A 15,324-nucleotide genomic window follows, 5' to 3' on the forward strand; every position below is an offset into this window, starting at 1 on the left:
ACAGGTAAATAATTAGGAAAGCACTGTTTTTCTCTCAACATTTCTACTGTTCATAGTTCTCGCATTGTAGTCTTACCTCAAAATTCTCCCATGTGTCACACAGTAGACAAATTTTCATACACCTACCCTTTAGGTAGACTTTCTTCTACCTTTTTACGAACAAAAATTCAGAAATTATGGTTACCTTATTTATAGGATTCATCATGAAAGCTTAGGTTTTCTGGTCAACATTCAAACAGCTCTATCCCTCCCTACTCCACCTCTTAAATAGTAAGATCAGGGTATAATCTGATTTGTTTTTAAGAATACATCATGGTGTTCTAGAAATCGGATTGAGTAGTTCAAGGAGTTCTGTCCATAGAAGATGATACAACTATGACCTTGGTGTGGAAAGCTTGGTACATGTTCCAGTCGGTCACTTAAAAGCTGAGCGATCTTGGATGGTTTGATTAAACTTCTGAATCTTAGCTCATTTCAACATTTATTGAATGCTTATTATTCCAAGTTCTAGCTTAAGATATAAATTGTAATGTTTAGTCTGTTAGCAAAATAATCAACACCTTATAAGAGAGAAACATATCCATACAATACAGGGGAAAAGATAGGAGAATCTGGTTTCCCAGATCAGAGCTAATATGTTGAAGACAGGAAATGAACAGAACAGAATCCACGCACTACCCAGATCCATGGAAGATATCTGAGGGAAAGAAGAAATTGCAGAAAAGGTCACAACACAGGCAGGTAACCCCAGCATGTATTCCATTGGGCCAGGAAGGGAAATCACTTTACCTTCACATTTAAGGCCTTGACGCACCAGCCCCCACAGCATTTCTCCACAATGATCACAGAAAGCTGGAGCTCTGTATGAATGAACAAAGAGAGTGTGGGGGCGAATTTGAAAGTCTTCAAAGGTGGCGGAAGCTGTAAAAATAAAAAACATTGAAAAATAAGTTGAATGAACACCCTGATCTGTAGATAATTTGTATGCATGATAACTACTATGCAAGTATGTATATAACTCTCGGCAAAGTTAGGACAGATGCAACACTGCCTGACTTTTAGCCATTCCACTGCATTCTTCCCAACCACAGCTTTATAAGTGGTGGCACAGGAACCTCTTTCTTGTCTTCCTGCTTCTTAAGGTCTCAGACCACTTCAAAAATAGCCAAATGGATACTTGTATATGTATGGCTGAGTCTGTTTGCTTTTCACCTGAAACTATTACAAGGTTGTTAATCAGCTATACTCCAACATAAAATAAAAAGTTTTAAAAAATAGCCAAAACACTAGAAGAATCAATGAAAGGATAAGTCAACTTGATTTATAGATAGGGGATGTTACTTGAAAACACTTTGCTTCTTCTCTTACTTGAAATGAACCTGAGGTATTCAGAAGTATTAAAGGAAAAGAAACTCTTGATGAATTTTATTTAGACAGATCAGAAGAAAGTATACTTGAATATGACCTTGAAGAGAGGTACAGTAGAAGGGTGGGGTCTAACTGGAACACAAGAAATCTAAGCGGCCTCTTTTGGAGAGATAAAGTTGTTTGAACTCTTATGCAATATAACCAAGCATTTAAATCCTGACCTAAAAATAACAAGCAGCCTCTTCACCAATATGCCAGAGGGATTTAATATACATACTGCTGAACTTCAGTTCACTTTGAAAAATATACTTTAGTAAATCACATTCATGCTATAGGGTATTTTTATTATTGCTTATTGTTATTTATTCTATATGTTATTCATACAGAGTGTTGAAATTCATTATTTTTAATTATACTTTTCCATAGGACTTTTTAATTATGTTATAAAAATATGTTTCTTTTGGTGTTGCTTAAATCAAGAAATAGAAAGGTACAGAGAATACAAAGTGAAAGGCCACCCCTTTCTCCCAAATTCGAATGAGTGGGGCTGTATTTTCTAGACCTATTTGCACACATAGCCTGATCTCGAGGCTGTCGAGTATAGCCCAGGAAGAGCTGACCATAGACTGAGAAGAGCTAGGGGAGGCTTTGCCATTACCTGAGTGACACCTCACTTAATCGTCATGAGTCTCAGTTTCCCACACATTAGAAGAAAGGTCTGACTGATGGTGACTTCTCTTAACCCCGAAGTGTAAACTTCCATTAATCTTAGAAGAGGACCAGGTGCACTTAATTTCGTAAGGTTTTATGCAAAGAGAATTTTGCGGCAAACTTAGGTCTTACATAGATGATTCTATTCTGCCTTCCTTTCTCTGCCTCCTGTTTGTCTTCTTGCCTCGCTTTTTCAACACTTATTAAATGCCTTTTCCATGTTATCTGTCAATGGCACCAATCCAGTTTAAAAATGTAAAGATAAGTAAGACATATTTACAGAGCCTTCCAGATAAGCAGGAGACAGATAAAAACAAATTTTTACAACTCCATAGTAACATTTAAATACCTTAAAATAACTTTTTAAGGTTCAAAGAAGCTACAAAGTTTGGCCTAAGTTACTAAATAGGACTAAGACTACAATCCGGAAGTGTTTTGTCTCCAGTCCAGGCTCCTTTTCATCATTCTTGTGTTACATCTTGTCTTTCCTAACTCTACCCCAAGAGTTATATCCAACAGCCCCACTGTGCGAGAAACAAGTATCTGCAGTTTTCCTGCTGGTGACTTGGACAGCAGGTACGGGCCAACTAATCGCCTGTGGAGAAGACTCACGAAGTGCTTACCTTGCTAAGCGTGCAAAGTGTGGCAGAGTAAATGCTGAAGCTGTAGGCAGTTCACCCCTGCTAGACAGGTGTCCAAACTAGGAGCACAACTTTGAGAGTATCGTATCCCTCAGGGCAAATGAAGAAAGAACATGCAGGAAAGTGAAACACTTCCATCAGAAAGAATATGACTGGCGGTTCACAGAACATGTAACTGAACCATGAAAGGAGATGAAAAATTTTAATGGGTGAATATTGAATAAAAGTACTTTATTCCAAATTAATGTGCTTTATTACTGGAAATAAACTATCAACTTATTAAACGTACAATTTTTACTCAATGGAAAGATAATGAGAATGATAATACGGTTAAGGTTTATTGTACTCTTACTGTATACTGGACACGACACTAGGAGATTAAAGTGTGGGAAGAAGGAGCTAATCAAAGAACTGTAGCCAAGTAACGTGCTCTAGCATTACCTACAAGGAGTTCTGATTAATGGTAATATTTCTTACAAAAAGAATTTCAATTGAAATAAGATTGAGAAATTGCATTATTATGTTTCTCACTTCAAGTTTCACAATATTACAGTCAGTGCTTATTCTAAGTAAATCAGTAAAAGGTATGGTTTGAGTACCAATCAATTTGCTTTTATAATCTGGTCAAAATGTGTCTAATTTTGTAAATGCTAAATCCTCCTTAAAATTGGTCTCTCACCATCATGGACAAAAATTGTTTTTAAAACATCAAAGAAAATAGCTAAAGAAAATATTTTGTGCCAACCATTAACTCCTCACTTCTCCCCTGCCTCTCCCTCCACCCCCTACTCCCACTGAATGACACCCAAACAACTGTGGCAATACCATGATAGCAATTAGTTAAATAATTACGGTAGTTTTCAAAATAAGGAATCTTAGTACCTGACAATACTAATACCTAGCTGCATTCAGATTTTTTGAATTAATCAGAATGAATATAAATAATTAAAAAGATTTTCAAAGACACCCCCAACCCAATTTATGTCAGGTACATTTGTTTTTTTCACTTTTTGAAGGGGATTAACATTCATAAGCAGTTAGCACCCTTGACTTATGTTTAAATGCCATTTTCTAAAGTTCAATTTTAATTTTAGAATAATTAAACACATTTTTAAAATAAAACTACTAAGTATGGTGAGGTTTCACATGCATTTGAAATCAAAGCACAACATCAATTCATTATGAATTTACCTGTTTCTGCACCCTGGGGGAAATCAGCATTAGCTGAGTGTATGCATGCCATCTTGCCTAATCACAAAATTGCACTGCAGAGATAATCACTTAGCACAGGAAAACAAAGTGCATGCTGTAATTCCATTTCACTTAAGGTTTGGAAGCAAAATGGGCAGAGAAGAACAGGAATATTAACGTGTTTAGGGATCCAAGAGAGGACAATGTGCTATCTGTCTGGATGTCACAATCAATCAGGTGACCTAAATTAAAACCACATGACCAGGCTACACACTAAACACAATGGGCCCCTTATACTGGTATTTGTATCTCTGATTTGCTCTATTCACAGTCTATTGTTATACTCCATGGTGCAGGAGAGGAGAAAATGACATGCTTTCCTTAGTCATTGAGCATTTGAAACAGGTAATTGAGCCAAAAACTCTAAGATAATCAGTACTTCTTTTTAGGCTCATTATAAATTGTTGCACAAAAATGGAATAAACTGTTTGGTTAGCAGTACAGCTTCTGAAGCAAAATAAATAATCTCTGGAGGTCAAATTTATTTGCATAATAAAATAAAATAATGTCCCATCTTGCAAGATTTTCAGTTAATTTCTCTTACTGGTAATTTTGGCAACGGGGGAGAAGCATTAACTCTTTCTGGCACTGACAGGTTGGAACAGGTATAAGAAGAAAAGCTTAACACATTTCAAGTATCATCTCATTCAATTTTCACAAGGACTTTATGAAGTAGGTATTATCATCCCCAATTTACAGATGAGAAAATTGAGTCCCAGAAAAATTAAGGAGCTGTCCTAGGTGACACAGGATCTTGATTCAGACAATCTGACACCTGAACCATACGAACTCTGAATAAAATAATCATATTCTCTGACCATTAAAATTCTGTGGATTATAAATTACCTGCATATTTACTGAATCAATAGGAAAAGATTCAAAAAAAAAAAAAAAAAGAAAGAAAGAAAGAAACACTGTAAGAAAATATAACACACCACTAAAGGTTTCCCTGGTGGCTCAGACAGTAAAGAATTTGCCTGCAATGGAAGGGACCTGGGTAAAGATCTGCTGGAGGAGGGCATGACAACCCACTCTAGTATTCTTGGGGATTCCTGGGGAATCCCCATAGACAGAGGAGACTGGCGGGAGCTACAGTCCATGGGGTCGCAAAACTTGGACACGACTGAGCGATAAGCACATTGTAAGATGCATCCTTACCTCAGACTTGCAAAAAAAAAAAAAAATACTGAGTAAAAAAGTCCATGAAATAACATATAGAATGAAATTAATTCAGCTTATGATCAACATTCAGAAAACTAAGATCATGGCATCCGGTCCCATCATTTCATGGCAAAGAGATGGGAAACAGTGGAAACAGTGGCTGACTTTATTTTTGGGGGCTCCAAAATCACTGCAGATTGTGATTGCAGCCATGAAATTAAAAGACGCTTGCTCCTTGGAAGGAAAGTTATGACCAACCTAGACAGCATATTAAAAAGCAGAGACATTACTTTGTCAACAAAGGTCCATCTAGTCAAGGCTATGGTTTTTCCTGTAGTCATGTACAGATGTGAGAGTTGGACTATAAAGAAAGCTGAGCACCGAAGAATTGATGATTTTGAACTGTGGTGTTGGAGAAGACTCTTGAGAGTCCCTTGGACTGCAAGGAGATCCAATCAGTCCATCCTAAAGGAGATCAGTCCTGGGTCTGGACGGACTGATGGAAGGACTGATGTTGAAGCTGAAACTCCAATACTTTGGCCACCTGATGTGAAGAGCTGACTCATTTGAAAATATCCTGATGCTGGGAAAGATTGAGGGCAGGAGGAGAAAGGGAACACAGAGGATGAGATGGCTGGATGGCATTGCCAACTCAATGGACATGAGTCTGTGTAACCTCCGGGAGTTGGTGATGACCAGGGAGGCCTGGTGTGCTGCAGTTCATGGGGTTCACAAAGAGTCGGATACAACTGAGCAACTGAACTGAACTGATGATCAAAAATTCTTTTAATATGCTTTCTGCATATTCTTCATTTTTTGAAATCCTCCTCCCTCTAAACAAACTGGAGTTAGTAACAACAACTGGATTTAAAATTTTTACAAAATCAAAGGTGATGCATAATTAACAGCCAACTGGAGTTTTGTTTCTACGTGATAGCCAGTGTTATTCAATTGGTAAGTCTGACCCAAAGCAAAATGTTATAAAGCTTTAAAAGCTGTTAAGATTTGTTGTAAATAAATTTGTTTTTTTCTTAACTTCTAGAATATTGAAAATAGCTTCTAAATACCACACCCCCAAGTTAAATATACATACTCATCAGTTTTAATGCATCCAAAGGATAAGAAACCATATCCAATTTAACATCCTATCATTCATCCATCAGATGAGATCAGATCAGTCGCTCAGTCGTGTCCGACTCTTTGCGACCCCATGAATCGCAGCACGCCAGGCCTCCCTGTCCATCACCAACTCCTGGAGTTCACTCAGACTCACGTCCATCGAGTCAGTGATGCCATCCAGCCATCTCATCCTCTGTCATCCCCTTCTCCTCCTGCCCCCAATCCCTCCCAGCATCAGAGTCTTTTCCAATGAGTCAACTCTTCGCATGAGGTGGCCAAAGTACTGGAGTTTCAGCTTTAGCATCATTCCTTCCAAAGAAATCCCAGGGCTGATCTCCTTCAGAATGGACTGGTTGGATCTCCTTGCAGTCCAAGGGACTCTCAAGAGTCTTCTCCAACACCACAGTTCAAAAGCATCAATTCTTCGGCGTTCAGCCTTCTTCACAGTCCAACTCTCCCATCCATACATAACCACAGGAAAAACCATAGCCTTTACTAGATGAACCTTTGTTGGCAAAGTAATGTCTCTGCTTTTCAATACGCTATCTACACACACATAATAGATATACATAAGTAATCCTCTGCCAGTCATGGACAAAATCCTCTGCCATCTGAGAGTGTTCATTCGTGTGAGAACTACTGACAAATAAGTTTATTGCATTGTAAACATCTCAAATCTTCAGAAAAAAAAATTTTTAATATTGAGCCCAAATACAACTTCGTATCTTCTATTTGGTGGTGACAGTTTAAAAGCAACCACTTAAAATTAAGACATTTTTGTGTCTTAATTCATGTAGGTCAAGCAGGCCAAATACCTTTAAGCACATAATTGATTAACATTATGATTTACTAATGTATCTAGAAACTACTATATAATAATGTGTGTATATATATACACATATATTGTCACACAGTATATATTGGAAATAGAAAAATAACAAGGAATGGTATCTGATGTTGAGGGTTCAAAGTCAAAATGAGGATGAGAGACCCATAAATAATCATAATACAAGATGCAGAGGTGAAAACACAAAGGAGAAGGTAGCTGAGACCACCTCGGTCTATCAGGTAAAGCTCCATCATGAGGGAATCACTGAAGAGAAATCTCAAGAGTGAGGAATATTTTGAAAAGCAGAAAAGAGGATAAAGGAAAAGAGGAAACACTTTATACAGCTTGATTTTATTTAAAATTATCTACATATTTCTCCATAAATATAATTTTGTGGGTTCTTGACACTTCATCATCCTTGGTGTAGTGTCAACACAGTTAGCAAGGGTGACTGCAACATTGTCCATAGTATAGGTCACTGAGAGCTTGCAACAGATCATTTGCATGCTATTGTGGCCCGGATATCTGACGACACTGGTAAAATTCCGCCTGGGCATGTGCACTTCCCCTCCCCTCCCCTACTCCACTTACCTAATACACACACACTAACACCCTGAGATTGGTAATTTCTCTGTGCTTCTCCACTGGTCCCAGTCTCTCCAAGATACTGCTGTACCAGATATTCTTTTCCTCCATCCACTGTTCAAGTTAATCTCATGGTTCATGTTTTTGTTATACCTGGAGACATCTAGAGTTGGCAAAGTCCTTTACCTCTCCAGAAACAAGAGCATTCAACAAATTCTTGTTGAGACACTGCAATAGTATCTTTTAGATGACTGGAGGGAAAAGAAAAATGAACATTTCAAATTTTCACTCACATATGACCTGAAAAATTATTAGTGAGGAGCAATGATGGGAACTTGGGAGGCTGGGACTATATCATTCCAAAGATTATAGCAGCCAAGGGAAGAATCATAAAATTTATTTAGCTATGCTGATCAGGCAGTTCAGAGAGTTCTGGGAAAATATTTTATAAGTCTGTGGCCAGAGACTCTTAAAAAACATATATGCCTCCAAGAGGAATAAAAGGGTCTCACAAGCTAGAGTGACAGCACAATAACAAGTTACCCTAATTAGGGAGAAGAGGGGGGTGGTACCTAGAGAAACTGATGTAACTTCCCAGGGAACTCTGATGGGCTCAAACTAAGCAAGAGAGGGCATTAACTACAGAAGGAGCAGCAGCCTCAGGGTGACAGCAAACAGTGGCCAGGCCAGTGAGAACCACTCTAAGAACGCCAACAGCAGGAGAGAGTGGAATCTTTTAAAAAGCTGGAACAGAAGAAAAGGTCTTTTAGTTGTATGTTGTATGTGGAAAGAATGAAGCAGAGACAGGCCTGAACTATGGAAAAATAGTTTAATGCTAATAAAGTAGGAAAAGCCAAATTATTCAACTATAGTTTTCTAGAAGTGGACTATCTATATTCAAACTAAACAAAGGGAAGAAGAAACATCAAATATACTCAAGAAGGAAACAAGTCTAGGGTAGAGAACAAAGATTATCTAAAGGCTTTAGATGGACTGTTTTCAATTGACCCTGGCAAGTTATATAAATTTATAATCTTATGAAAACATCTACCATAATATTCTTAGAGAATCTTGTTGGGCTTGTGGAATTATGCTAAGAAAAACAGAAGATGCCCTGATAAGAATGGAGAAGTTTTAAAGGAGAGTTAATGAAGAAATTTAGCCCTAGTTCATATCAAAAAACTTTATAAAACTATGACCTTTAAAATAAGTGGTGGTTGTATAAGAAAAACAAGATAAATATGATAGAGCTGATCACCCAGAAATCTATTCTGTGTGAGTAAGTGAGCAAAGTTGCTCAGTCGTATCCGACTCTTTGCAACCCCACGGACTGTAGCCTACCAGGCTCCTCTGTCCATAGGATTTTCCAGGCAAGAGAACTGGAGTGGGGTGCCATTTCCTTCTCCATTCCGTGTATGAACTCAAAATATGATAGAAGAGATATTATAAATCAATACAGCAGGGAAACACAATTTAACAAATGATTTAACAATTACTTGGGGGAAAACAATTTAGATACTTATTTCCTATGTTATACAAATAGATAAATATACATATATAATATATATATATAAAATACCTGATGAGTAAAAAGTTAAAATAACAAACCATGGAAAAACTAGAAGGAAATAAAAGTGTTTATCAATCTCTTGAAGGAAAAAAGACTTTGGAAAGTAAGAGACATTTATAAATCTTCAAAGTAATGGAAGAAATCAAATGGAAAGGTTTATTATTAGCAGGATAATGTAGCTGGCACTACTGACTGACTTGGCCTAAGAGTTATGTAATAGTCTCTTTTATTTAGCATAGGTTTATTTATAATAATTATATAGGCTAGGTCACAGAATTACGTTTAATACTTCTAAGTTTCTAGACTATAATCGTCAACATTCAAGGAAAGATCTCTACACTTCTTAGATGTCAGGCAGGGAGGTGACAAGGCCTATGTTCTAGCATGAAAATTAGGAAAAATCCCAATATTCATTCATTCCTGCTCAGAAAGAAACAGATCCTTCTTCTTAGTCTTCCTTCATTTTTCTTTTCAACTAGAAACAAGCAGCAGGACAGTAGGAGTTTTAAGGGCTAAAATTCTGCTCACGAAACAAGATGTATTCGTGAACTTGGAGAGTTACAGATAACGTTTGAGCAATCCATCCTTTGTTTCCCTCCCAGGCAACTGAGCTCTGTGGCTGATGGGGAGCATCTGCCACAGAACTAGCAATGCCTCCTGCCAGGAAAATGCTACCAGAATAAAAGACATACAAAAGGGTGCTCTGTGTAACTTAAGCAAGAGAGTTATAAGAACAAGTTACTATGTTCATCCCCCTCCACATTAAGAAGACACCAAAGACACTCACATTAACACTCCCTCCAGCACACCTTTTGATCCAGTCATTACTGATGCATGCCTCCCTGCCTTTCACACAAACCTTCCCTTCTGCTTCCCATCCCACAACTCAGCTTGAATCACCTGCTCTGGAACACCTTCAGCGATAAGCCCACCCCGTGGTAAAGAATTTGCCTGCCAAGGCCAAAGACGTGGGAGATGTGGGTTCAATCCCTGGGTTGGGAAGATCCCCTGGAAAAGGAAATGGCAACCCACTCTAGCATTCTTGCCTGGAGAATCCCATGGACAGAGGAGCCTGGAGGGCTACAGTCCACAGGGGTCTCAAAGAATCAAACGTGGGTGAGCGACTGAGCACGCACGCACACACCTGGCATAAACTGCCCTCTTCTTTGGTAAGTTCCTGAGTACACTTGTATCATAAAATGTATCAGGCTCTAGGGAAATCTCCTATCCCTTTATCCATTCACACCTTAAGATGAGCAGATTGATGAAGGATAGATCATTTACCTTATGAGTCTATATGCATATATGAAATGATCAAAGCCCATGTTTGAATAAATGGAGCAATGCCTTTAAAACTCATAGTGCTAGCCTACAGTTCTAAGGTTCTACATTTTATTAAGTTCTAATAACCTGTAAATAGAGTATCCCAAGTCCAGAAACAAAGTCCATCAGAATCATAGCATGGATCACAATTTACACATTTTTAAAAGTGTCTAACAACGTCCTTGACTCTTCGAAGGATATCTTTGTTAGTGCCTTATTATTCTACAGGCAGTGTGGGGCAGGCAGTGGTGAGAACCATGCACTGAGTGTCAGAGCATACTGGAGCTCTGGTCCTTGTCATGGCAAAGGGGCGACCTTGAGCAAGTTACTTCCTCTCTCTGAATCTGTGTCCCTCTCCCTTCAAATTGGCTTACTGAAGCTCACCTAGTTAGGCTCTGAGGACACAAGGTGGTCAGCACAGTTTTTGGCAGATTGATGGTAGATATCACAGTAATTTCTTAGTATAGTGATTTACAGTATGGACTTTGTAATAAAAAAAGATCTGAGTTTGAATTACAATTATTACTTATGCTTTTTACAATTATTGTCATCATCATCAACACCAATAGAGGGAAATAATGCCTTTCAACTTATCATCCACAGCACTTAAAACATTAAAACCTTTAAAAAATATTATTTGTTTCCTCTACTACCTTACAAAGAATATGTTTCCACTCCAGAGGAAATTGCTTTTCTCTCCACTGTTCTGGCTAATGCAAATTAAATGGTGCTAAGTCCATAGGACTGTGTCTAGTTCCTTCTCTAAAATGAATCAATTAACAGTTGGGAATTGCAGTGGGGAAAGAAGGGTCACCACATCCTGATGTGACTGAATGACAAATGCCACAGCTGGAAAGGGATTAGAGAGCATCTCAGGTCAAGAAAGAACATAAATGGTTGCCCCATGTGTCCAGCATAGAGGGAAAAGAAAATTAAGTAAAAATGTCATGGAGTCAAATTCTAGCTAATGAGTGCAGGCTCTGCAGGCATCCAGAATAGGGGAAAGAAAGGTCAAATCTGTTTCTCAGAAAGCTCCATCACATACAGGAGACTTCATACCTTTAAAAGGATAATGACCTCATTTACATGAGGAACATCAGCATACAAACTGCCCATTAAGACTACTTACAAAAGGCTGGTAGACAAAAGCTAGGTATGATAATATACTGAAATGTTCTAATAGGCAGCAGGGTTTCTGGCAACAAAGAGCATCACTGTTGTCAAATATCTCTGCACATAGAGACACCAGGCCGAGATCCTATATGCTCTGCTTCAAGTTTCTTTAAGTCTTACTGAACTTTTCTTATAAACAGATGCTTGCTTTTGATTCATAAACAAAACAAAACTTAAAAGCTGTGAAATTTCCTGGGTATTCCCACTCCCAAAGAAGCAACAGCTGAATCCTGGCTGAAGTCAAACCAATGCCCATTGACCAGGCACTTGCTGTGAGCAGGAATAGATCTGCCTGCTGCTTAGGGGCGCCCAGAGAAGGATTTTCATTGCTTAGGGACTCCTCATATTCTTTTAGAATAATCAGGCTGATTAACTCAGTTGGTCCATTCTGGTTTATCAGAATAAAAGAGTTTTATTAATTGAAAATCTGCATTTATGCCTTTTAGTCATGTCTATTGAGTACATTTTTTTACATAAAGTAAAATCTAAACTTTATTGAGAACAGTTCTGACTCTTTGCGACCCCATAGACCGAAGCCACCAGGCTCCTCAATCCATGGGGATTCTCCAGGCAAGAATACTGGAGTGGGTTGCCGTGCCCTCCCCTTCAGGGGATCTTCCCAACCTAGGGAAGATCCTGCATTGCAGGCCACCAGGGAAACCCTACAATTGTCTAGACAACACCCTAATGGAAACATGAAACAATTTTTTTTCAACTATTCCCAAATTCCCTTGGGCTCCTTTGGAGATAATCTCTTCCGCAAGTCCATTCATTCCTTGGCAACCACTGATTTATTTTCTGTGCCTTTTCTAAGGCCTTTCCTGGTAGCTCAGCTGGTAAAGAATCTTCCTGCAATGCAGAAGACCTGGGTTTGATCCTGTGTTGGGAAGATATCCTGGAGAAGGGGTAGGCTTCCTACTCCAGTATTTGTGGGCTTCCCTGGTGCTCAGATAGTGAAGAATTCACCTGCAATTTGGGAGACCTGGGTTCAACCCCTGAATTGGGAAGATCACCTCACCCTTTGGAGAAGGGAAAGGCTACCTACTCCAGTATTCTGGCCTAGAGAATTCCATGGACAAAGCAGCCTGGCAGGCTACAGTCCATGGGGTCGCACAGAGTTGGACACAACTGAGTGACTTTCAAAAATGTCATATAAATGTAGCCTTTTGACTGTAGCTTCTATCAGCATAATGCATTTGAAATTCATCTCTGTTGTGTGCTAAGTCAAATTCCATTTGGCTGATATGCTACAGTTTGTTTATCCATATACCAGTTGAATCCTTTCAATAGGGCATCAGTTTATCCATTCACCTGGGCATTACAGCCAAGGGTCAAGCTGGGTTTGAGGGCAGTAGGGATCGAGGGTTCAGAATCCAGGATGTCCAGGCTCCAGTGGGGAGGCAGAGGTGGAAAGGAATGTTTATTTGTGATCTGTACAGGTTATTCACAGCATGGGAAATTTATTGCTGAAAACAATTTTCTTTTTACAACTCTGGAAAGTGTATGACTTTCAGAGTGAGGTAAGGTGGTTTCATTGCTGTTTACACCCATCTCTTCTAAGCTGCATGATCTCTCTGTATCTCATTTCCCTCATCTTCGAAATAGGTATAACTATTAAAGAATAGCTGCATAATTATTTCATTGAGAAAACATTGTGAAATAATAGCATTGCACTTGTCACTATACTGTGGTAGTCCCTGAAGTACTGTAAAACACAGAACACATTTTCTCAATGATGCATATGCAGATTTATGATAATCTTACGTTTTTGCACTATTTGCAAAAAATAACTCAAAATAGACTACAGACCTAAATATGAAGCCTGAAAGCCTCAGAGAAAATGTTTATAAGCTTGGTTTAAGCAAAGATTGCTTAAATACAATGCCAAAAATATAACTCATTTAAAAAAAAATGATAGGCTATTGCTTTATTTTTTTCAAAGGATTAGTCTCCAAAATTTAAAAACAGCTCATGTGATTTTCTGGAAGAGTTTGAGTAGGATAGGTGTTAGCTCGTCTCTAAATTTTTGGTAGAATTCAGCTGTGAAGCCGTCTGGTCTGGTCCTGGGCTTTTGTTTCTTAGAAGGTTTCTGATTACAGTTTCAATTTCTGTGCTTGTGATGGGTCTGTTAAGATTTTCTATTTCTTACTGGTTCAGTTTTGGAAAGTTGTACTTTTCTAAGAATTTGTCCATTTCTTCCAAGTTGTCCATTTTATTGGCATATAGTTGCTGATAGTAGTCTCTTATGATCCTTTGTATTTCTGTGTTGTCTGTTGTGATCTCTCCATTTACATTTCTAATTTTGTTGATTTGATTTTTCTCCCTTTGTTTCTTGATGAGTCTGGCTAATGGTTTGTCAATTTTATTTATCCTTTCAAAGAACCAGCTTTTGGCTTTATTGATTTTTGCTATGGTCTCTTTTGTTTCTTTTGCATTTATTTCTGCCCTAATTTTTAAGATTTCTTTCCTTCTACTAACCCTGGGGTTCTTCATTTCTTCCTTTTCTAGTTGCTTTAGACGTAGAGTCAGGTTATTTATTTGACTTTTGTCTTGTTTCTTGAGGTAAGCCTGTATTGCTATGAACTTTCCCCTCAGCACTGCTTTTACAGTGTCCCATAGGTTTTGGGTTGTTGTCATTTTCATTCGTTTCTATGCATATTTTAATTTCTTTTTTGATTTCTTCTGTGATTTGTTGGTTATTCAGCAGCGTGTTGTTCAGCTTCCATATGTTGGAATTTTTACTAGTTTTTCTCCTGTAATTGAGATCAAATCCTACTGCATGGTGGTCAGAAAAGATTCTTGGAATGATTTCAGGTTTTTTGAATTTATCAAGGCTAGATTTATGGCCCAGGATGTGATCTGTCACATAGAAGAAGATTCTTCTTATGGCCCAGGAGAAGGTTCCGTGCACGCTTGAGAAAAAGGTGAAATTCATTGTTTTGGGGTGAAATGTCCTATAGATATCAATTAGGTCTTACTGGTCTACTGTATCATTTAAAGTTTGTATTTCGTTGTTAATTTTCTGTTTAGTTGATCTATCCATAGGTGTGAGTGGGGTATTAAAGTCTCCCACTATTATTGTGTTATTGTTAATTTCCCCTTTCATACTTGTTAGCATTTGTCTTACATATTGTGGTGCTCCTATATTGGGTGCATATATATTTATAATTGTTACATCTTCTTGGATTGATCCTTTGATCATTATATAGTGTCCTTCTTTGTCTCTTTTCACAGCCTTTGTTTTAAAGTCTATTTTATCTGATATGAGTATTGCTACTCCTGCTTTCAGAGGAAGGTAAACTTCCAAACTCATTCTATGAGGCCACCATCACCCTAATACCAAAACCTGACAAAGATGTCACAAAAAAAGAAAACTACAGGCCAAGATCACGGATGAACATAGATGCAAAAATCCTTAACAAAATTCTAGTAAACAGAATCCAACAACATATTAAAAAGATCATACATCAAGACAAAGTAGGCTTTATCCCAGGGATGCAAGGATTATTCAATATCTGCAAATCAATCAACATAATACACCAAATTAACAAATTGAAAGATAAAAAGCATATGATTATCTCAATAGATGTAGA

The 15,324-nt window shown here is 38.0% G+C and overlaps 1 protein-coding gene across 3 annotated transcripts in view; it reads right to left on the bottom strand.

The window, feature by feature from the left end:
- PRKD1 (protein kinase D1) overlaps positions 1–15,324 on the bottom strand; it is a 347,191-nt gene that overhangs the window by 88,158 nt on the left and 243,709 nt on the right. For 2 of the 3 annotated variants that reach the window (XM_027521799.1, XM_027521798.1), the window contains exon 3: positions 790–921. In XM_027521799.1, the coding sequence (XP_027377600.1) occupies positions 790–921 (132 nt within the window). Of the gene's footprint in view, positions 1–789; positions 922–2,702; positions 2,816–15,324 lie in introns of those variants that run through there. The other variant, XM_027521801.1, reaches the window with a different exon arrangement.

Source organism: Bos indicus x Bos taurus, chromosome 21 (genome assembly GCF_003369695.1).
Source record: "Bos indicus x Bos taurus breed Angus x Brahman F1 hybrid chromosome 21, Bos_hybrid_MaternalHap_v2.0, whole genome shotgun sequence".
Classification (NCBI taxonomy): Eukaryota; Metazoa; Chordata; class Mammalia; order Artiodactyla; family Bovidae; genus Bos; species Bos indicus x Bos taurus.